The sequence below is a fragment of the Gymnodraco acuticeps genome, unplaced genomic scaffold, assembly GCF_902827175.1.
Source record: "Gymnodraco acuticeps unplaced genomic scaffold, fGymAcu1.1, whole genome shotgun sequence".
Taxonomy (NCBI): Eukaryota; Metazoa; Chordata; class Actinopteri; order Perciformes; family Bathydraconidae; genus Gymnodraco; species Gymnodraco acuticeps.
Window position 1 is genome coordinate 1,837,169 of NW_022992126.1, and position 22,702 is coordinate 1,859,870.

General features: G+C 39.1%; 1 protein-coding gene across 1 annotated transcript in view; it reads left to right on the top strand.

Annotated features, from left to right (window-relative positions):
• Nucleotides 1-22,702, top strand: part of usp43a (ubiquitin specific peptidase 43a) — a 116,498-nt gene that overhangs the window by 87,302 nt on the left and 6,494 nt on the right. Inside the window, exons 9-14 of the mRNA XM_034203337.1 lie at nucleotides 1,797-1,900; nucleotides 6,315-6,392; nucleotides 6,967-7,096; nucleotides 10,422-10,541; nucleotides 12,944-13,187; nucleotides 17,460-17,618. Coding sequence (XP_034059228.1) covers nucleotides 1,797-1,900; nucleotides 6,315-6,392; nucleotides 6,967-7,096; nucleotides 10,422-10,541; nucleotides 12,944-13,187; nucleotides 17,460-17,618 — 835 coding nt within the window. The remainder of the gene's footprint in view (nucleotides 1-1,796; nucleotides 1,901-6,314; nucleotides 6,393-6,966; nucleotides 7,097-10,421; nucleotides 10,542-12,943; nucleotides 13,188-17,459; nucleotides 17,619-22,702) is intronic.

The following is a 22,702-nucleotide window of genomic DNA, read 5'->3' on the forward strand; positions in this document are numbered from 1 at the left end:
CACCCTGATGTTCTCTACAAATAATATCACAATTAACCGCAAGTGCTAATGCTTCCTGCCTTTACTATAGACCAATTGAAAGAATGAGAACAAAATGCTGTAGCTGCTTTGGCTCTCAATTTGTTCTATCTTGATCCTTGACATAACAAACCTTTATCTGTCACGGCAGATGTTTGTATTAAAGGCCACTCAAATATATTATATACAGGTATGCAACAAAGGGTTTGTTTTGTACTCTTACACTAAAACATACTTTATATGTTTTATTGTACAAAACATATAAAGTACAAACTCTGATTAAAAAAAAGGGTTATTTGTTGTTGTGTTGGCATCAAGTGCTAGCTAGACCAATCAATCTAATTTCGGAAGGATTTTTTTAACAATTGAGTAGTTATTGATAGTTGTTGAAAAGTCCAATTTGCTTATCAGATTTTTAGAAGTTCTTTTAAATTACTATTTTTTATGAACTGATGTTAAAATATCCCATAACAGTTTACACTTTTATTGAAAAGCTTAGATTATCATCACTCTTTTCCCCTGGTCCCATGGTCTAACTAGCACTGATTCCTTACAGTAAATGACCCCTGCCTTCCTTTAAGTTAACACTCGATCTTATAATCAACTCGCTATGTGTTGGGCAGCTGATATAATCATGTGCTCATACAAAAGAGCCCCTTGCTTTAATGTCAAGTCCCCGAATCACTTAAATTAATCTCTTCAGTTATCAGCTCTCCTTTAAGACAGATCACGAATCCTTAACTTTCCACATTGTATCAGTATGATTGCTCATTAGCATGAAGTGTCTGCTCTTCTTCATTAAAGTTCAATAGATAGATAATCTATACTCGCTCTGCCCTCTAAAACTGAAAATAGAGAATATGGCTTTTTTAATATGCTGCGTTAGGCTCCTATTAACCAACCAATTTGTTTATTTTATGCTAGGCTGCACTTCATATTCTCCAACGTTGGCCGGCTTAGAAGGAAAACATTAGCAACCCAGTTGTGCTCTCTGCTCCCTATAGCTCTGCCTTCTTGTCTCTGCTGCTCAGGCATCAGTGGATTTAAAGTTAATCTGCAAATGCATTTTCTCTATTCCAGCGAGGTCCTGGCATGACTAGCCTTCAGATAGAAATGAGGGAGGTTGTATGCTTTAACTGTTGTGGTTAAGTTATGTTGATATCCTAGATTTCAGCTCCAAATCAGAGAAGGGTTTTGTCAGCACTTGAATATGCAGTCCAATTGCAGAAATATCTCTTACAGGATTTCTTTCATTTTAAATTATCAATAAACATCCACACAGTCCATTAAAAGATGTACAATATGCCAAGGTAATTTTAGTTTTTCTTCAATTTGAATGATACAGTACATATTGACATCTCCAACTTTTTGATTTACTTATTTAAGTGTTAATAAGATATTAAAACCACACTACACAGCCCATGCTTTATTTAAAGACCCTGAAAAATATTTCTTTAACCAAGTTCTCTCACACATAATATATCTACCATTAGGGAAATAATGAGGGAGTATGTACTGTATTCTTGTTTGAATTGTTTTAGACATACAACATTTAAAAGCTACATCTGTATTGATTAAGAAGACGTCATGCCTTTTTTGTCAGGTAATTAAAGCATAACAAGATGTTCTGGATATACAGTATGGTTGCATTTCCTCCCTTTAAATCATATAATCTTATCACCACTGAATTTGAACTCAGCGTTTAAGGTTTTATTTGCAAAAAAGATTGAGCAAGTTCAGGACCCAGCTGTACTAATGAGTGTTTTCATCCTTTGCAGAATGCTGGCATGCTGTTCAAGATTAGAGTAGTTGGAGGATCGTCAAACTACAGCTACCTGTCCCCGCAGGACAGCAGGCCACTGTACCACACTGCTGTTGACAGGTAGGACACACACACACACACACACACACACATACACACACACACACACACACACACACACACACACACACACACACACACACACACACACACACACACACACACACACACACACTCACACCAAATTGTAGACTCTCACAAAGAAAGACCTACTGTACCTAAGTACTATACCGTTTCTTTTTTTATGGCCGATAGCACATTTATGCTGACATAAATATACAGTCCCTGCATGCATACATTATACCAGATGCACAGCACATTATACAGTGCACACACAAACACACACACAAGCACAGACACACACACACACATCTTGTGGTACAACTGTGGTAAAAAGATGCAATGATCCCACAAAAAAAGGCTTTAAAGGCTTTTTTAACGACCATGACAAGTTGATCGATTGAATGACTCTTAATCATAAATATAATCATATCAGCCTATCAAGACTATAGGCTTGATGGAAATGACTACATTAGCTGATATTTGAACACATAACAGACATGTTTTCTATTGCATTGGGCAAAAAGCCACAAATTATTTCAGAAACAAATACACCTTTAAGGTGCAATGTGTAACTTGGTCAGAATCAGTCAGACAATAATCAACTGAATGTGGAGAGGTGTCCTTGTTTAGTCAAAGATGTTCTGCAGAGATATTTCCTGCCTGTCCTGTATCGTGATACCACTTTTTCCTTCAGAGAATATGGTGAGTCACTGTAGGGTCTAGCATAGAAAGGTAGAGCTGCCCCGAGGACTTGTCAATCATGGACGGAGTCGCTGTCCCATGATTCGCAAGGTTGTTTAATGGAATACATCCAAATCAGAAGAAAAAATAAAACAGGATTTATTTCAGTTTTGTCGTGACAGCTGCCAGGAGATTTGGGTCAATCAAATTGATTTTATATAAAACCAGACACCAGATTGTTACCACATTATGGTACATTATGAGACTGAGTGTAGTGACAGCAGTCAACTTAGTTTTCCAGCTCACTTTTTGTGGCATCTTTAAACCCTGGTGCCATATTGCAGAACTTTTAGTTCTCTTTGAGACTAAACCAGTTGGGGAAATCAAATAAAAAATGTTCAGTGGTTTGAGAGTTTGGAAATAGGGAAGTAATGTTGGGAGGGGCTGTGCCACTTTGAATTTAATCTAATAAACTAAACATCAGTGGTGTAAAGTAACTAAGTACATTTACTCAAGTACTGTAATTAATTGTATTTTACTTGAGTATTTCAATGTTTTTGTTACTTTGTACTTCTACTCCACTATAACTCAGAGTTAAATTGTGTACTTTTAATCCACTACACTGATTCAATACCTAATTACTTTGCAGATTGTGTTTGGTAATATACATAAACATTTAAATAAGACTTAAGTCAAATCTGGAGTAATATTCACAAGCTACCCTGCAGCATACAAAGTCTTTAACCTTAACCAGCTTTGATAACATTTGAATGCATACAAATCATGTAATTTATATAATAAATATTCTGCAAAATTAGTACTTTTAGTATATTTTGATGCTAATACTTTTCTACTTTTACTTAAGTAACATTTTAATTGCAGGACTTTTACTTGTTACAGAGTATTGCTACACTCTGGTACATCTACTTGTACTTAAGTACAAGATCTAAGTACTTATTCCACATCTGCTAAGTATTAAAGTATGTTAGTTTGGAGCTTTTTACCAGGCACCCACACATTACACCTATAAGCGGATTACAAGGACCGCATCATTACCCAGTCTCTTTATCACACAACACCTGTGGATAGAATCAATATCAAAATAACTGACCAATAACAAATCAAAACGCAATGGAGTGGGATTAACTTGATGCTCAAGGCTTTAGCTGATTTTAATGTATTTGTTGAATGTGTATGTGTGTTTAGTATTGGCACAAGTATGTAACATGAACCCAATCATTTATAGCTTAAGAGAACTTGCAGTGTCTGTCCCTAAAACACAACAGATCTGTATATAAACGCTGTTCAACTTGAATTCAAAACTATCCTAGGCACGATCCACATGTTGATCCCTCATTTAGAGAAATTATTTCTTTCTTTATCAACTTTTTAAATATTTAACGAGTTAAGGGGTCAGTTCTTACAAATCCCAGAAATATATTGTCCCATATATCAGTCATTTCAAATGCTGCATGGTTTAGAACTAATGTGCCAATGTTTGCAGATCCCCACCACTTCTTCTGCCAGCTTCTCCCAATGAAATGGTTGTGTATGTTATTTGGTTTTCAGCTCTAAATGCTTTTTAAAATTCATGGAAATCTGCACACCTGGCTGTGATGTGATTTCATTCAGAACATGTTTCTATGGAAATACAGCTGCCCAAAGCACAAAAACCAGGCATACATATAATAAGATGTGCTTGTCAATCTTACACAAGCCTGAAGATTGTGGCTGAATATCGAGAATCTGTCCCATTATAAGTTATATATATATTTTATTTTTCGGCCCTATTACTGTGTAATCACTTTGCTACCAGGTAATTGTTGTTTGTGTGCATGTTGTTGTTCTGTAGTAGTAATGTGTCACTAAAATATGTGTATAATTTAGTAGTTAATTAGTGTGCTGCTGTGTGTTGGCAGCTCTCTGCTAATCAAAGCTTCTGCTGCTGCTGCTCTGTGACATGAGTTTCATTTCATTTCTATGTGGCACCCTGCTCAAACAGAGCTGTGTTCCAATTAAAGGGATGAAGTGGAAAGGTTGAATCAGGAATAATTAATGTTAAGATGGAGCCTGATAGGCAGACAACTTATAATATGGAATAACTTAGAAAAAAGTTTTTTAATTAAATGACTGACCCATAATTTAATGGTCATGTTATTTATTGGCAATTAAATTATTCTGATATAAATTGGTATAAGTTATGATAAACATTGTTAAAGTCCACACTTGTTCAAGTAGCACATTTCTGCCTTCATAGTTTGTGTCTGTGTTACTAATACTTGCATTTTTATTGACTGTATGTTCAACTCCTTTGTCACAGAACAAATACACACGTTTCAAAGTGCATTCAATTCCACTGCTTTAGTTTTCTTGAAATTGCCAAAGCCACATAGCACCATGACAACTGCATGAGTCCTTGAATAGGGAACACTGTTTTGTATCAAATATTACAGCACTAAAAAAAAAGATTTCCAATTCATCCAGAGGCAGTTTTTATTATACCATTCATGCCAAACTCAAGTACAATCACAAGCCTAGAGAGATAAACATGTTATAGGTCAATAAGTTGTTATTTGTTATTGAGTTATTTTACATTTCTGGAATGCTTGGCCATGATACATAAGCCTGACATCTAGTGGTTACGATCTCAGACACGTTTATGCAATCAACATACACAGTAAACAATAATAAGAGAACAACATGAACTCTACCTCAGTTAGAGAAAAACTACTCTCACTGAGAATGATTCATTATTCAGGCCCTGTCAAGGAGAGACTCTGAGGCATGAACTCAATTGCACGACACAGATAGTGTTCTAAAAAAATAAAGACTTTACTGGAATTTTGCAAAGTAATCAAAACAAATATACTCATTCGAGGAAAACTAGCAAGTGATCAATGAGGTAGATCCGTGGGAAGTCCGTGAGGTAATCAGGAACGTGGGTCATAGTAAGACAACAAACTGACAATGAACAGGAGGAAGCTACCACAATATATACACAGGTAAAGGGGACACAGGTGGAAACAATCAGGGCGGGGAAAACAATCAAGGACGCAGGAGACAGAAAGGGGCGGGGAGCGTGGAGGCCTGAAATGAGAGGGATGATTAATTAAGGGAATAAACATAAAGCACAGGGCAAAGGGACATGACAAAACTAACATAAAGAATACACTTTCACTATTAGTTTCCTAGACATGACAGGCCCTGCTGGAAATCTGCAGACTGTCTCTTTTCTGAATGCAGGTTCTTTACAAAATCAGAATGAATCACATTTTGTCACGACTTCATATCATATGCCATCAGCAATCCGTCTTGTTCCTAGGAAAAAACAAATATTGTGTGCCTGAGCTATTGTTAAATCTACCACGGCGCTGTGTGGCAGCTGAGTCAGAACCAACATGACACTTTTTTGGCTATGTAATGGCTCACAACAGCTTTGCATATAAATAAATGATATCAAGCCATGTCTCACCTGCAGGCGACCACCCCGTGTAATCGCTCCGTTGACAATCTGTAAACTTGTGCATGTCTGTCGGCTTGTCAAGGTGAAATGAAATAAAAAGCACAAACAAACATTCATAGAAAGTCTCACTGAGTGACATAAGATTTCCGCCTCCCACAGGTTTGTGGTTCAGGCTTTTAAAGATGAGGCAGAATGTTTCTACTAACACTGACAATACTAGGATCATAAGGTGTGTTTTGAAAACTTCATTTTCTTGCTGTCTTGTAGAGCTCTGAAGTTCTGCGGCCCCGGAGGACCACCCCATGTTAAGGTTGTCATTGAGTGGGAGAACAAGATCAAAGAATGGTAAGCGTTCTGCACAAACATTTCACCGTCTAGTAGAGTATACCAGAGTTTCTGCAGATCTTTAAAAAGTATTTGAGGCGTTCAATTCACAACGCTGAACATAAAAGCTTTTACGGATATTAAAACATTTTAAATGATCTCTGAAGTCATTAAACATCCCTCGCCACTTATGTGAACATGATGAGATTGACCCTAGGGCTGAGGGAGTGTGCCACCGATAGTAACTAGAGGTGTGTATGACTCATAGTTCAGTGTATTTATGCATTTGCTAAGCAAAGGTCTGTAAAGGTAGGCTTACACATGAATAGGCTTACTCACCTGATTAGATCGATAAATAAAAACAGATAACTTTATATTTATCCGAAAAATTCATTTTGACCAGTTTTATTTAACTGTTGTCTTGTTCAGCTTGTGGGATTCTCTTATTCCCAGATATATATAGATATAATAGATTTACGTGTGTGTGTGTGTGTGTGTGTGTGTGTGTGTGTGTGTGTGTGTGTGTGTGTGTGTGTGTGTGTGTGTGTGTGTGTGTGTGTGTGTGTGTGTGTGTGTGTGTGTGTGTGTGTTTCAGTCTCTTTGGCAGCATCCAGGAGGAGGTGGTGAAGGATGCAGAGAGTGTGAGGAACCAGAAGCAGCAGCACCTGCAGCAGCACAGCTGCACTTTAGACGAGTGCTTCCAGCTGTACACCAAAGAAGAACAGGTGAAACTATGACTGTTCTTCATCTTCTGTTTTTCATCATCTTTTTGCATGTTGCTATGGAGATTTTTTTTCTATAACTTTAAAACTAAAATAATCCTGATAAACCTGCTGGATTTCAAGGGGAACTTATCAGGCCTCTGTCCCTCGCTACTTTAGTCTCTATTAGCCCACCCAATTTTCCAACTTAACCATCATTAGTTCAATTGCAGTGCAAGCGACAGGTTTTAGCTGAAGAAATATTATGAAAAATGATATAAATTGTTACAATAATGAAAGGTTGCAGTGCTAAATTGGTGTTATAGGTACAGTAAGAAATGACACCCTTGTTAAAATACGATTACACTATTTTTTTAAGATTGCTGTCCTAAATGTCTTTCCATTGCAACTCTAATACCCATCACCATTATAATAAAACAAACTGAGAACATATTTTACACCCTGGAGTTAACCTCACCTGCGCACTTTGAACATACTATGACTATACAAGGCAAGCCAGATTCAAATATCCCAGTTATAGTTAACAGTATTCTGCCCTCCTGTGATTGACAGCGACCTTTTCAGTGTCCATATGAAGCGTCCCAGTCTCTGTGCTTTCCCCACACACTTACCCAAGTAGATAATTCCTATTCTCAGCCAGAGTGAATGAAGGTGAAAATTGAGATGGCCACAAATGGACAGAAATTGCTCTAAAAGCTACATGTATGTACAGTATTATATGGTGCAGCGTGGGGGTGTTAGTGTTTCTGGAGCCCATTCTGACTGAGGTTTAGGTGTATTGTCAAGTATTATTTGTTGTTGTGGTGCATTGCAGTAAAACAATTATGTATTACAAAGTAAGAGAAAATACATAAAACATAAAGTCAAGAAATCCTTACATAAAATGGAAAAGTACAATACAAATCAATTCAGTTGCCAAAAGCTGAAAAAAATATATAGATTTCAGAGTTGTATTTCCTTTTTAGGGAAGAGGTATGCAGCAGTCCTTTAGCAATGAAGTAAACCCTTTGGAAGTTTGTGCAAGTCCTTCATGCCTCCCAAATGTGTGTGAAGTAGATGAACACTAAAGGAATCTAATCCCTGAGAAACTGACCGCAATGGAAAATACATAAATCCATGTTTATTCACAACGGCACCAAAGTCGCCTTGAAGAACGTCTTATATCATTCTTTTTGACCGAAAGATCAAGGACATTTCAAATTTGCAATTGAGTTTTCTTTAAAAAAAGTATTTTTACCAATAAACCCTACATTTATCACAATCACAGTTCAGATTACATTAATTAATCATGCCTAGAGTAAACTAATTAAAGTAGTGTTTGAGGTTCACAAGATAACATAGTTTTGGTAATAGGAAAACCATAAAATAACATGTCAGGATATACCAGACAAGATTTATTATAGCACCCAATATAAACAAAAGATCAAGTTGGAAAAAAGGGACAATATTGCCTTTGAGTATAAGAGATTAGCAGCCGCCCACCTTGAAGAAGAAGAACAGGACATGGAGCAATATTACATTAGCTTTGTGTCGGCTACAGTGTTTACTCACAGCTGCTCACAGTGAGTTTTAGGACTGAAAAACGTCACAAATGACTGACTGAAATGAGCCGGTTTAGAGTACAGGGCAGTAAGTAACCGTTGCAAAAAAGCATAGACAGAGATCTTAAGAACAGCTGCTCATTACTTATTACATACATTGTTATGTAAGCCAAGAATGAATTCTAACTGTAGAGAATTTACTAACTATTCCTAAGTATTTATTAAGTTTGTGAAAACAGTAATGGGAGCGGCACTGTAAAAAACAAAGCACTGTGGAAAGAATCTATCATTTTTATTATATGATTTGGAAGAAAAATGAGCCTTAGAAAAGAATGAGGCATTGCTGACGGATTTGGTAAATGACATCCCTCCTCCAGGTTGATTTAGTGAAATGATATGTCTGTGTCAGTTTGCAAGTAGGATGTAATTTAATTTAATTTAATTTGTATTCAAAACATATTGGGATGTTTTTTTTATTATACTTCTGAAATGGAATCTCAGCAGGATCATTATTTTTCCATTTTTTGCACTGATGACTGAGCTTCAGGGGAACTGTCTTAAAATCAGCAAGCATCCAAACCTGCAGAATTATGCATTTGGTTGAACCTAGTCGCTTTTCAAAATTGCAGAAAATTGCTTTTCGTCTTGCATCCAGTTTCATTTACGTCAATCAAATCCTTGCTATTCGCAAGAGGAAAAAGCTCTGCAGTTACTAGAATTAACAATGAAGGCCATAGTCTTGAACTGCCTTCTTGAAAGGCCTTCCGGCGCAGACTGAAAACTCATATCTTTCGACTCAACCTCGAGCGATAGAATTATTAACAAAGCACTTATATACTAATAAAGGACTGGCTTATCTATAACCAGTTGAGTAGCACTTGAAATGTTTGGCTCTATGAAACCTGATGTACTTATATGATTCTGTTTTCTTCAAGGTTGTGTCTTCCTGGTCGAATGTACTTATTGTAAGTCGCTTTGGATAAAAGCGTCAGCTAAATGCAATGTAATGTAATGTAATGTAATTTATATTTTTATTGCGCATTGTGCTCAAAGTACTTGGAAGCATCCTTGAATTCTTGACAGCTGTTCAACAATATCTTAGGTCAAAGCTGCAGTGTCTACATATAAATGAGCTTTGTTTACATAATAAGCCCTTGCCAAACAAGTTCCCACAATGCTGATGACGCCTATAGCCGCCAGGTGGATCTCATCAGAAAAAAAGTTCACAATCAAGGGGACTGGAGTATCTTTTTTTTTTCTCTCATGCATGCACAAAAGATTATTTGTGATGCCTTCATATATGGTGAAGCAGAACCCAGCAGAACATCTGGGTCTGTGAGCCCTACGCATAACCTCACACTCTCTCTGAAAGCCACAATGCAACTTCACAGGTTGCAAAAATAAGTCATTTTGTATGGAAGCCGAAGAGAAAATATCCCTGCAAAGAGGACCAAAAACCAAGATTGTGACGGAAAAAGTGCCCAACTCAAGGCTTCAAAACAGTAGTGAACATACTCAAGGGTCACGTCACGGTGACTACGTCCACTTGAAGTTTATAATAGAACACACTTAATTCACACAACGATCGGAAAGTGAACATTTTCAGGTACTGATTACTTGAAAAAAGACATGGGTTTGAACATTGCAGAGTTTAATCAATATATAACCCCTGCTTCCATGTAAGGGAAAATGATTAAAGGAAATGACCACAGATAAAGAACATATTACACTTTAACTAGCAAACGATGTATTATGTATAACCATGTTGTTGATTGATGTGTTGACAGCTTGCCCCGGATGACGCCTGGAAGTGTCCCCACTGTAAGCAGCTTCAGCAGGGCATGGTGAAGATGAGCCTCTGGACTCTTCCGGACATACTGATCCTCCACCTCAAGCGCTTTCGACAGGTATGTGAGCCTTAAAGTGGGGAAAACAGTTTACAGGAAAGAAAGAGTTCAGCTTGAATTGAATAATTTAAGCCTTGAAGTTGATCCTATTGACATATATATAATTAACAATTGATTAAATGACTGTTCACTGTGAAAAGGGACACTCTAATGGACAAACCCCGAGAGAACCATGAACTGCAGTTCCCCCTCACCGTTTCGATTCAACTTATTTTCAGCACAAAGAAAACAAGAAATTCCACTTTGCAGTGTCTCACCAGCATCAAACATCTAACAACCTTAGCTACCAGTTATTGTTACTTTTATCAGCTTGCTAGCCAGATATTTCCCTTGTGGTGTAGAACACAAAAGAGCTAATAGAATAGCAAACATGTATCACTTGGCTAAGAGAAAAAACAAACACTGAATGCTAATGTTTTCTAGGATCGGTTGATATATGTGAACGTAATTGTTTGTAAACACATTTCCCTGAACACCTTAATATGATAATAATAAATCAATATTGTGTTTCTTTAACGTAATTAAAGAACATGTTCTCCTGGTAATTATTACATCCAATATTCTGAAAGTAGTACAGATACAGGCTGTGACTGACTGAGAGGATATCAGGGAGGGGTTAGATAAGTGTTAGAGTTATAAAAGTAAGATGCATGAAAGACAGTTAAGTAGTATTGATATTGCAAGGCAAACTGTCGCTCAGTTAGTATTACATTTTGTCTACATATTTGACTGCAAATCCTCTCTCCAGCCTCCCATAGAAACACAATAGGTACATTTCCAAACATTGAACCATACCGTCTCGTGTTTTTTATGTTTCTATTTATCTTCATAACATGTCTTATAAAAGCTTTTCCTCATTTTATGTTAGATATCTCTGATTGCCTAGCAACATGGCGGATGTCTGCCTTGCACAAACCGCATGCCCTGCATTTCTTTATCAGTACTATTTCATTATTTAAAAAAGGAAATGTAATGTTGAGTCATGCTGAATGAGAGTTTTTCAAAAAAGCATAATGACGAAGGAGAACTTGGCCAAAGAAAGTGAAACAGCCACTGAGCAAACACCATATACCTATTAGCTCGACAGCAGACTGAAGCCTTTTTCAAAGCTGCTGGGTCTTTTTCCAAACATTTCCCAACTTCCCAGCTTCCCAGATCGTTCTGTGTACCAAAGCATCTGGCACATGAGATTCTAGTTTTCCCATAGCTGCACACACCTGACATGAGGAACATCCACATGGTGTTTCATTTCACAGCTGGCACTAGCCGCTCCAATCCCACAGAAGTTGAGACACTTACATTACACGTACCAAACTCTATTTTTGCTGCCAAGGTTAAGTCCTAGCTTTGCCTCCAGCGTTGTCCAGTGCTTGATTTGCATCGCTCGCCCTCAGCTAATAAGCAGGTGGCCCTATGTTCAGCCATTGCTCAGTCATGGCCATTGCTACTTTGACCATTGTTATCTTTTCCCAGCATTTGCATTATAATTCATTCAACCCCTCTGTTTGACTCTGTGCCAATGCCCAGTTCTGCCCTGGAGACTTAACCAGAAGCCAATGATCCTCACAACACAGTGTCTGAGGTTGTGGGGGTATGCATAACCTTCAACCACAGCCTTCAATCAGGAGAAAATGTGCCAATCCCAGGAGGGGGGCCGAGGCTTTTACAGTGAATAGTCATTTCAACGGGAGATATTTTACTTTTTGGCGATAAATAATATATGATCGTTTGTACAAAGGAGGGGAAGCACTCTAACAGGAAGGTTCACTTCATGCTACAGCAAAAAATTAAAGATTGATAAAGTATTTCATGAGCAATGTTGACAATTACTGCCAAGCAGTAAAAAGGTTATGATAAATGTTGCCCAAAGTCACCTATTTTATGGGATTTGTTGGAATGGATCCAGTTTAGTAGGTTTTGTGGATATCTTTGTGCCAGGGTAAAGTCTAAACTTTTCACATACAGCACCTCAAGGGTAACGACTAGGTCATTTCATGGTTTCGAGGGCTTCAGTGGCTTCAAATCTCTCTCTAATTTGTAGTAATCACACCCAGAAGTGCAAAAAGTCTCAAGCTGATTTTTTAAAGATCTTTGTTTAATGCAATTGCTGCAACATCACTGATTGGGTAGTAGTCCAAAGGACATATATACGTGCTGGAAGGTTACTATAAACTCCTCTAGTTTTTCTTCCCGATTAATGTGATTCATCACTGTGTCATTTTAATTAGTCTTAAATTAAGCATTTTTTATTAATTTTTTTATATCCTGCTTAATTAATTTGACAGCTTTTTAATTAATACTGGGATAATTGTTAAATCCGCTGTTCTTGGATTATCACACTAAACAGTGTTTTATGTTTCATTCCTGCACATACACATACTCTATATGTATTGTTGGAACAGGTAGGCGAGCGGAGGAACAAGCTGTCCACCCTGGTGCGTTTCCCCCTCACTGGTTTGGACATGGCCCCCCATGTGGTGAAGAGGAGTCAGAGTATGAAGAACCTGAACTTGGGGGCCTGGCCTCCTCCTTGGAAGCAGTCCTCAGGCCAACACCAAACTGACCTGACCCTCCCCCAGGACGCTCTGTACGACCTCTACGCTGTGTGTAACCATCATGGAGGAATGCATGGGGGACACTACACTGGTAGGGATTTTAGTGCTATAATACATCATTGACCATGCAGTAACTCAGTCTGTTAAGGGTTTTCTTTGCCATCTAATTCATCTATTAGTTGTATTGTTAACAGAAAATGTATTTATATTACATAAATATCTGCAAAAAAGACATCTGGTGAAAAGACCTTCACAAATAAGTAGGGCCGGGACTCGATTAAAAAAATGAATCTAATTAATTAGAGGCTTTGTAATTAATTAATCGAAATTAATCGCATTTTTAATCACATATAAATATTTGACCTAAGAACAGTGAGAAGCAATTTTTTTCACATGGATTTTAGTATACCATTAGGCGCATTCACACCGCAGTACTTTTCCCACAAAGGTTCATGAGAATTTAGTTCATGAGAACTCTTTGAACCTGGGGGTGGATTAGTCAAATTAAGCCGCTGACGTCACTTCTTCTTCTTCTGCTTTGAGTTTACTGGCAGGCCGCAAACCACTTCACGGCGTATACTGCCGCCCAAAGTCCCCGGCCGGAAGTCCCCGGAGTTGGGGACTGGCTTCAGTAGAAGCTGCTGGGAGTCCCAGCAGCCTTCCGAGTAAATCGCCAGAACGCCGACACCTCCTCATCTCCACCGCTCCCATGTTTTATTTTGTGTTGCCATAAGTTAGTCTCTCTGCGTTTCTGCGCTGGGCTAATGCTAATAATGCTAATGCGAGGATAATAAAATGGCGGCTTCACAAAACTTTTTGGGAGTTTTACGGGGCGTGGTTTGCAATCCGCCCAGCCAATCAGAAATATAGCTCTTTTCTCACAAGAGAGCCGTACGAAAGTCCCTGCTCTCTAGCAGCTCTCTGCTCTCTAGCAGGGACTTTCGTGGGGGTAAAAAGGTTCTCATGAACTAATTTTAGTACCGGCTCTTTTTGGTGTGAACGCGATAAAAGAGGCTAACGTCCACGCTAGCTGCTATATGTTTTGCATTGAGGTGATACTTGAGGCTTGATGTGCTGCGGTGATATGCGAATTCCTTTTTGCATAATTTGCACACAACCGTGCTCTTATCGACGCTTCCATCCGTCCGTTTTTTAAAACATTTCCCACTGTTGTTCACTGTGGTTTGTTGTTGTCTGAAGTCATGAACGTTAGTTGGTGCTCCAGTATAATCGGTACGCCTGAAACTCATCCAGTGAGAAACGTTCCGCGGTGCAAAAAATAAGTGCGATTAAAATGCGTTAATTTTTTTAACGCGTTAATTGTTGTGTAATTAATTAATCTTAATTAACGCGTTAAAGTCCCGGCCCTACAAATAAGTAATTGAGTATACTAAAGATAAACGTTTTTCCAAATCCTGCTGAGACAAATGTATTTTTCATCGCTGATATATTGATATAGAGGCTGACTTGCCATAAATCAGGTCTGAGTACTACACATACATTTGTTGCCTGGCCCGTGGTTTTAAACATTGCCGATTAAAGCTGAGTGCTGACTTTCATACACTCGCCCTGGCTCTGAAAACATTTACTTCCATTTTGTCTTTGTCTAATTGAATACAAATGTTGCATATCCAATAATTGGTTTGTGCACCATTGGTTTTGATGAGAATCCCATTTATACACTTTTTTGTCAGGTAAATAACGTTGAGTATCTACTGTATGAGTTGCACAATATGTTGGCATTTTTAGTCACATTGTAGAAAGTGTTGAACATGTTCCAGATGTCAGTATCATGAGTGATAGATAGGTCTGATTCCAATTTCATTTATAGAACCGGTACAGTTTGTTCAGACTGTAATAATATTCTCTGTTAATGTTAGTTTAAGGTTAGTTTATTTACATAGCATATTTTATACATAAAGGCAATTCAAAGTGCTTTAATTATGAAAGACAATGAAGGTAGTTAGAAATCAGCATTTTAAATACATCTGACTCTTAAAGAGGTGCAAATGTACTAACAAATGTTGTTTAATGACCTCTGGAAAAGCGTTGATAAATAAAAGGTTTTAAGCCTAAAATAACTCATGTTGACTCCATGTTGGAGAGGAGTTTTAAAGATGTTAATGAACCCTGAAGTTGAGAGTGAAAGAATGTTGGTGTTGGTGCATCATGTTATATTTTGTTTGAATGGAGGATTAAAGTTTAGGCCCCAAATTCTTTACTTCTTGACCAGATGGGGGGATGAAGACAGGATGTTTTCTTTTCTTTTTGCCTTTCAGATATAAATGGGGTTGTTGTTACTTATAACATCAAGATTGTGGCAGATGGGTGTATAATTCCATGGTGCCAAAGTGGAGTTTGTGTTGTGGATTATCTATTAGGTTTATCCTCAGTTTCTGCTATGTAAATGTTTTTGATTAAACTGTGGCTTTTGATAGGGCTGAGAAACTGAAAATATTTTGTTTTATTTCTAATCATGTAATATCTGATTGATTGGGAGGGATCTTTTTAGATTCATACTGGAGCTGATTTGCCGGGGACTGATGGGGAAAATGTCGAGCTTAAAGTGTTTTTGTTTGTTTTGTTTTTATGTAGAGCTGGCTGGTTTGATTCAAAGGGTCTTGTTTTTTCAGTTGAATGTGGATATAGAGTTATACAAAGTATAGGTTATTATAGGACATTTAAAGGTGGCTTTTTCTGCCCATAAGCGTTGGTAGTATTCAGTGGAGGAGGTTGCCATTTATTTTTTTAAATAGGAGTGAAGGTGAGTCCAAAAAGCTCTGACAGCCTGCGGGGGAAACTAAGCCTAAATAATTGATGTGATCTCTGCCTAAAAGGAGAGATAATGAATGGACTGCCACATCTGCTGTTGCTGGAACTCTTTGAGCTGAAACACCCCTGTTTGATTCCAGTTTTGAGATCTTTGTTGCATGTCCCTACCCTTCTCTCTTCTTTATTTTTACACTGTCATCTGTCAAAGATAAAAGTGAAATGCCTGAACAAATGCTCTTGAAAAGCAGTCCCTCACAATTGTTCTGTTTGCTCACCAAGTGGGATCACGTTATATGTTCTGTTTCATGACTTTAACATGGATCCTGTGAAAAATGTTAGCAGACCTCCTTGAAATAAACTGTGGAGCAAACACATAGTATATTATATTACATTACATTGCATTTAGCTGACGCTTTTATCCAAAGCGACTTACAATAATAATACAATATTAAGCTTGAGTACATTTTTAGATTAGTGAAAATTACAATATGTGGAAGATGCTCAGACAAAATAACATTTATTAGAGAAACCCTTTGCTTTCCTTAGGTGATATATTTTATTATCTCATATTACACTTTGTTACTTTAAACCATTCAATTAAATGTACATCTATACTTACAATAATAATAGAACAATTTATTACAATGACTACAAAAAAAACACGGCCACATTCTTAGGCAGTCATTTCCGTCTCTAGTCTAGTTTTACATTTCTTCAGTGTTTGACAATGGCCACTTTAGGTGACTGTTAAGATGGGAACTTGACACACAGTAAAGGCAAGATGCTCTGTAACTGAAGGGGGGTAGCTAGTAAAGAGAGACACACAGTGATGAGGCTAGAGATTTCGAAGTATTGGAAACAGCAAGAGATGAGCCAGTGGAGCAGCCGTCTCCATGACAGCTTGCCTGACAGTTGCATGCATCTCGAGAGGGAAGTTGGAGGAACAATAACATCACGGACACAGTGGGGGGATGCATGATCTCACTGAAATAAAAGTTAACTATAGAAATGATAGTGTGTCCATCTGCTATTGGCTGGCAGGTTGACGGATAACAAACAGACAGCAGCAATGTTTCACTCTGAAGTCTCACCTGCTGTATGAGGGTTATTGGACCATTTCCTTTATGTATTTACCATTTATGTATATAGAATATTGTGATATCAAATATCTAAGCCTCTTTCTGACAAAATAGTTGAACAAATCTGATGATGAAACCATCTTTGAATTTCTATAAAGTATTATACATGATATAATACATGATGAGGTCCCAGTTCACCTCCTGGGCCCTGCCGTGGTGCCCTTGAGCAAGGCACCGGACAACCCCATTCCCCCCCCCCACTGCTCCCCGGGCGCTGTACAATAGCTGCCCACTGCTCCTATTACTAGACTCCTGGTACTAGGATGGGTTAAAAGCAGAGAACACATTTCACTGTGTGTGCTGTGTGCTCTGCATGTGTGACCATTAAAGAGGGGTTTCATCCCTCCGATTCTATCTATCTATGATACCAGATGTGATCACTTTGTCATAATGGCTACATACAGTATGTTCCGGTACCCTTTGTTCATATTTGTTGTCATTTCCTCTTCCAGCCTACTGTAGGAACTCAGTGGACGGACAGTGGTACAGCTACGATGACAGCAGCGTAGACTTGGTGCCTGAGGAAGAGGTTTGCACCAGAGGAGCGTACATTCTTTTCTACCAGAGACGCAACCTCATTCCTCCGTGGTCGGCCAGTTGCTCTGTCAGAGGTACGTCATCAAACTACTAGCAAACAGGAGATAATGGGTACAAAATGGTGTTATTTATAAAAATGTTTTAATTAAAGGGGACCTACAGTATTATGCAAAATCCACTTGTTCATGTCTTTTATACATAACCATGTGTAAAGAGATTCTGAAAGTTTCAGGAAAAAATATTCACTCACTTTTTGTCCTGATCCATTTATATAAAAACCTGTCTGAAAATGAGCTGATCAGACTTTGGCCACTTTATGATGTCATAAAGGTTTTTTGGCTTGTGTAACCATTAGCCAATAACCAATCAAGGTACCCCCCCCCTTATCACCTGAATCTCCTCCTAGAGCACCATTGTGTTCTTTTTAACCAAATATCTCTCAGAGAGGCGTGGGGAGTGGCTCCTTATTTTCATCTAAAGTAACAGACAGAGAATCAGCACTTTTGAAACAGGGCTGAAACAGAGGGGTTTATGGGATGCTACAATGCATGATCTGTTTGTTATTTGGAGCCAAACACTTCAGAGACATGTTTTGTATATATCTGAGACCTATAATATATTGATGAAAAACAGTATAATAGGGGACCTTTAATGTTTTCACTTCACACACTTCTCATATTATCCCTGAGCTTTCTGAGAGTTGCAGATAAGAGACAGATTCTGATGAAAAATGCCGAATAAATAAGCAGAATAAACATTCACCAATGTTGTTATCCCTGCTGTGACGTTAAATTACTCCGTTCTCCGCTTGTAATTATGCCGTTACAAGCTTCAAAGTTGTATTTATCATCTGAATTTGCCGAAACAAGTTTAATATTCTGAAAGCCAAGACTTTGTTTAATTGAAATCAGATGAAAACAAACTGTAACGGACCCTGCCGTGTTATTTATGATTACTCTACGCTTACATTCATAATGTCAGCCGGAGGGAGGGGGGGGCAGCGCTGCGGAAGAGCAGATTGCCTGTCATCTTCCCTTTACAAGCTTAAAGAATGTATTTATCGTGTGAGTTTGGAAATAAAAGTTTCATATTCTGAAAGCCAAGACTTATATAAAATAGTTTTTTACGCAAATCCACGTTTATTTTGAAATGAGCCGTTGCGACTTCCGACTGATTTCGATAGAGCGGGTCACATATACATCTTCACAGATGTTACCATCAACACATACCGTATAGTAGGGCTTTCATGATTGCTGCATTTGAAAAAGTAGTCTAATAATTGATTAATCGACTATCAATAATAATTGTTTAACCCAATAACATTGATCGATTCTTATCAAAAGATCTCAATACTACTAGTAAAGATTTAACTAATGTAGGCGGGACCTATGGAAAATAGCGGAGTCTTCGATTGGCTTTGAGAAAATGTTTAAACAAGCTTTGATCTTAAACTAAAACCACTTAGTGAAATAGAAATAATCCTGGATGGTTGTAAACATTTACTTTTCAACAACATTCTGAGCTCGATTAACAATACGACTGCTTTCTTGCAGGCATAGCATGAGTCTGTCCATTTCTAAATACCTTCAATTATATTCATGGAACAACAAAGAAACTGATTGCTCAAAAGAAGCTATTCAAAAACGGTTGTGAGAAGGTCATCTTCATTAGCAATGCTTTCTTACTGCAGTGCTAAACCCACTGATTAGTGCACACATTGCAAAGTGTTGACTAGTGGTGTGATATGTGTCTGTTACTGTGAAACACTTAGTGGAATTAGTTTAGCTGTAGGAAACAAAAAGAGTCACTAAATTGTTGTGGATTAATTATTCAAAAACAGAACATTTAAAAGGAACACAGTAGGAGCAGTAAACTGTGTTCTCCATAGTTTAAAGCAATTATTTAGACTGAAAGAAATGTATAATCTAACCTCATAAAGAAAATATAACCCTACTTACAAAATTGTACAATTTAACAATACTTGTAGCTCAGTAGCTGGTATAGGTTTCTGCTCCACAGGGCAGATGGTGCCCTTCGTCCTGACATTTTAGTCATTGAAATGTGGCTCCAATAGCGAAACAATTATTCCAGTGATAATTTTAAAAGAATCACTTTAACCACGGCACATATCAAACATATAAGACCCTTACAGCGCATACTTACAATTGTTTTTAAATCCATTTTGTGCACGGTGCATCTGGCCAAAGTGGTGTGCTGTGCTTCAAAAAAATGTACTCAGAAATGAGTTAAATATCAGACAAAATGCAGGCCGGCATATAGAGGACACATTCAGGTGATCTTTAAGGTTAGGGTAGTCTGGAGGATTTTTTTTTTCGTTCTCTGGTATGACAGTACATGATAATAAATGTCAGCAGATTTGTAACATTATTAACCGGCCATGGCTGCTCAGCGGAGGGCAAGCCCACATAGAGACCACAAATGTCAGAAGGCCTCTTATTTGTTAGGTTTTACCTTTATCATTATGAACTGTCTGTGTTCCATATAGCGCATGTCCGAGAGAGCCCTATTTTTAGCTCCTGCATTTAAAGGGCACATATTTTCTTCACATAATGTACTCTCCCTAGATCAGTTTATCCTTCCTGAACGAAGAAACACTAAACAGCTTTGAGTTGAAAACTTGTTTCCTCAGGTAAAGGCTCGGAACATTTCCTCTTGAAACTGAACAATTATTTGTGCCATCTTGTATTTCTCAACCTCAACCCTTGTATTAACATTACAGATGAGTTACATCCAAGCACAACATCACAGACTCTTGCATTGTGAGCAATAGGTTCCAACATGAGCACAAGATATTCATTTTTCATTGCTTTTCTCACTGTTTAGTAACATCCAAATGTGGTGACTGCTGAGTTCTTCTGTGTTAAACATTCGCTGTATAATAATATAAAAGGATAATTTTCCTACTTTGATTGTTGATTATTTAGTCAACAAGGGGGGGGGGGGGTTATCATGATGGACAACAGTTTGTTTAGTCTCCTCCTCTCTGGAAAACTGCATTTCTTCATAATAGTTAGCTTTATAATATACTACAAACAACAAAACATTAAAAGGTTGACAATAATATGCATTTTGTCTTTTTAAATCGGGCTATTTGAGTCCTGCAGTGTGCCCATGCATGCACAATAAACAACCTATAAAAACCTAATCAGTCCTTTTTTTATTTGAAGCTAGACTACAGTAAATGACACTCGCATAACAACATTATTTATTACACCTTAATCAATCAATACATAACAATTATATTATATTAGCAATTAAGTTAGTCTCCAAAGAACGTCATATAAGGTTGTTGTCAAAGTCTATGATAAGCATTGTGTTAATGAAATACAGCATTATTTGTGTTCATTTGGAGAAGAGGAAGACATGCTTTATTAATCTCTTACAGGGAAATGTCTTTCCCTACTCTGTTGTGTTTCACACACATTACACACACAGGGGAGGATATACACACAACCACATGCAGATAGCAGAGAGGCTGCCAGGTACCCGGTGCCAAGAGAGCAGTTTTGAGGTTAGGTGCCTTGCTCAAGGGCACCTCGGCAGTGGTCTTCGAGATGAACTGGCACATCTCCAGCTCCAACTCCATATTTATTTTTGGTCCGATCGGGACGTGAACCGGTGACCCTTCAGTTCCAAGACCATGTCCCTACAGACTGAGCCATTGCCGCCTCTGAGCATGAGGCACTGTCTGCTAATCAAATTATTGATATAATATATATATAATCAATTCAAAAGACCTCATGAAAGAAAAACTAGGAAGTGAGGATACCCGGCCCGGAGGAAGCCCGGGGTCCCCTTCTGGAGCCAGGCCCAGAAGGAGGACTCGTCGGCGAGCGTCTGGTGGCCGGGCTTGCCACGGAGCCTGGCCGGGCACAGCCCGAAAAGGCAACGTGGGCAACACCTCCGCTTCTCCGTCCCGCGGGCCCACCACCTACGGGAAACAGCGATGGGGTCGGCTGCGCTGCCAGAAGGGTGGCAGTGAAAGCAGAGGGTCTCAATGGACCAGACCCGGGCGACAGAAGCTGGCTTTGGGGACGTGGAACGTCACCTCTCTGGGGGAGAAGGAGCCGGAGCTTGTGCGGGAGGTGGAGCGTTACAAGTTGGATCTGGTTGGGCTCACCTCTACGCACAGCGTCGGCTCTGGAACCTTACTTCTGGATAGGGGTTGGACTCTATTCTTCTCCGGAGTTGCTCAAGGTGTGAGGCGCCGGGCGGGTGTGGGGATACTCACAAGTCCCCGGTTGGGTGCTTTGTTGTTGGAGTTTACCCCAGTGGACGAGAGGGTCGCCTCCCTATGCCTGCCGGTTATGGGGGGGAAAACTCTGACTGTTGTGTGTGCTTATGCACCAAACAGCAGTTCGGAGTATACGGCCTTCTTGGAGACCCTGGAAAGAGTCCTGTATGGGGCTCCTGAAGGGGACTCTTTAATCTTGCTGGGAGACTTCAACGCACATGTGGGAGATGGAGATGGATGATGGAGACACTTGGAGGGGCGTGATTGGGAGGAACGGCCCCCCTGATCTGAACCGGAGTAGTGGTTTGTTAATGGACTTCTGTGCTAGTCATGGATTGGCCATAACAAACACCATGTTCGAACATAAGGATGCTCATAAGTGTACGTGGTACCAGAGCACCCTAGGCAGAAGGTCCATTATCGTTTTCGCTATCGTATCATCGGACCTGAGGCCGTATGTTTTGGACACTCGGGTAAAGAGAGGTGCGGAGTTGTCAACTGATCACCATCTGGTGGTGAGTTGGGTCGAGTGGCGGGGGAAGCCTCTGGATAGACCTGGTAAGCCCAAACGTGTAGTTCGGGTGAACTGGGAACGTCTGGAGGAGGCCCAAGTTCAGGAGGCCTTCAACTCACACCTCTGGCGGAGCTTTTCGGGCATTCCTGTGGAGGTTGGGGACATTGAACCAGAGTGGTCGGTGTTCAAAGCCTCTATTGCCGAAGCCGCGGCGGGGAGCTGTGGTCTCAAGGTCTTAGGTGCCTCAAGGGGCGGTAACCCTCGAACCTCCTGGTGGACACCGGTGGTCAGGGAAGCCGTCCGACTGAAGAAGGAGGCCTTCAGGGATTTGTTATCCCGGGGGACTCCCGAGGCAGTTGCAAGGTACCGACAGGCCCGAAGGGCAGCAG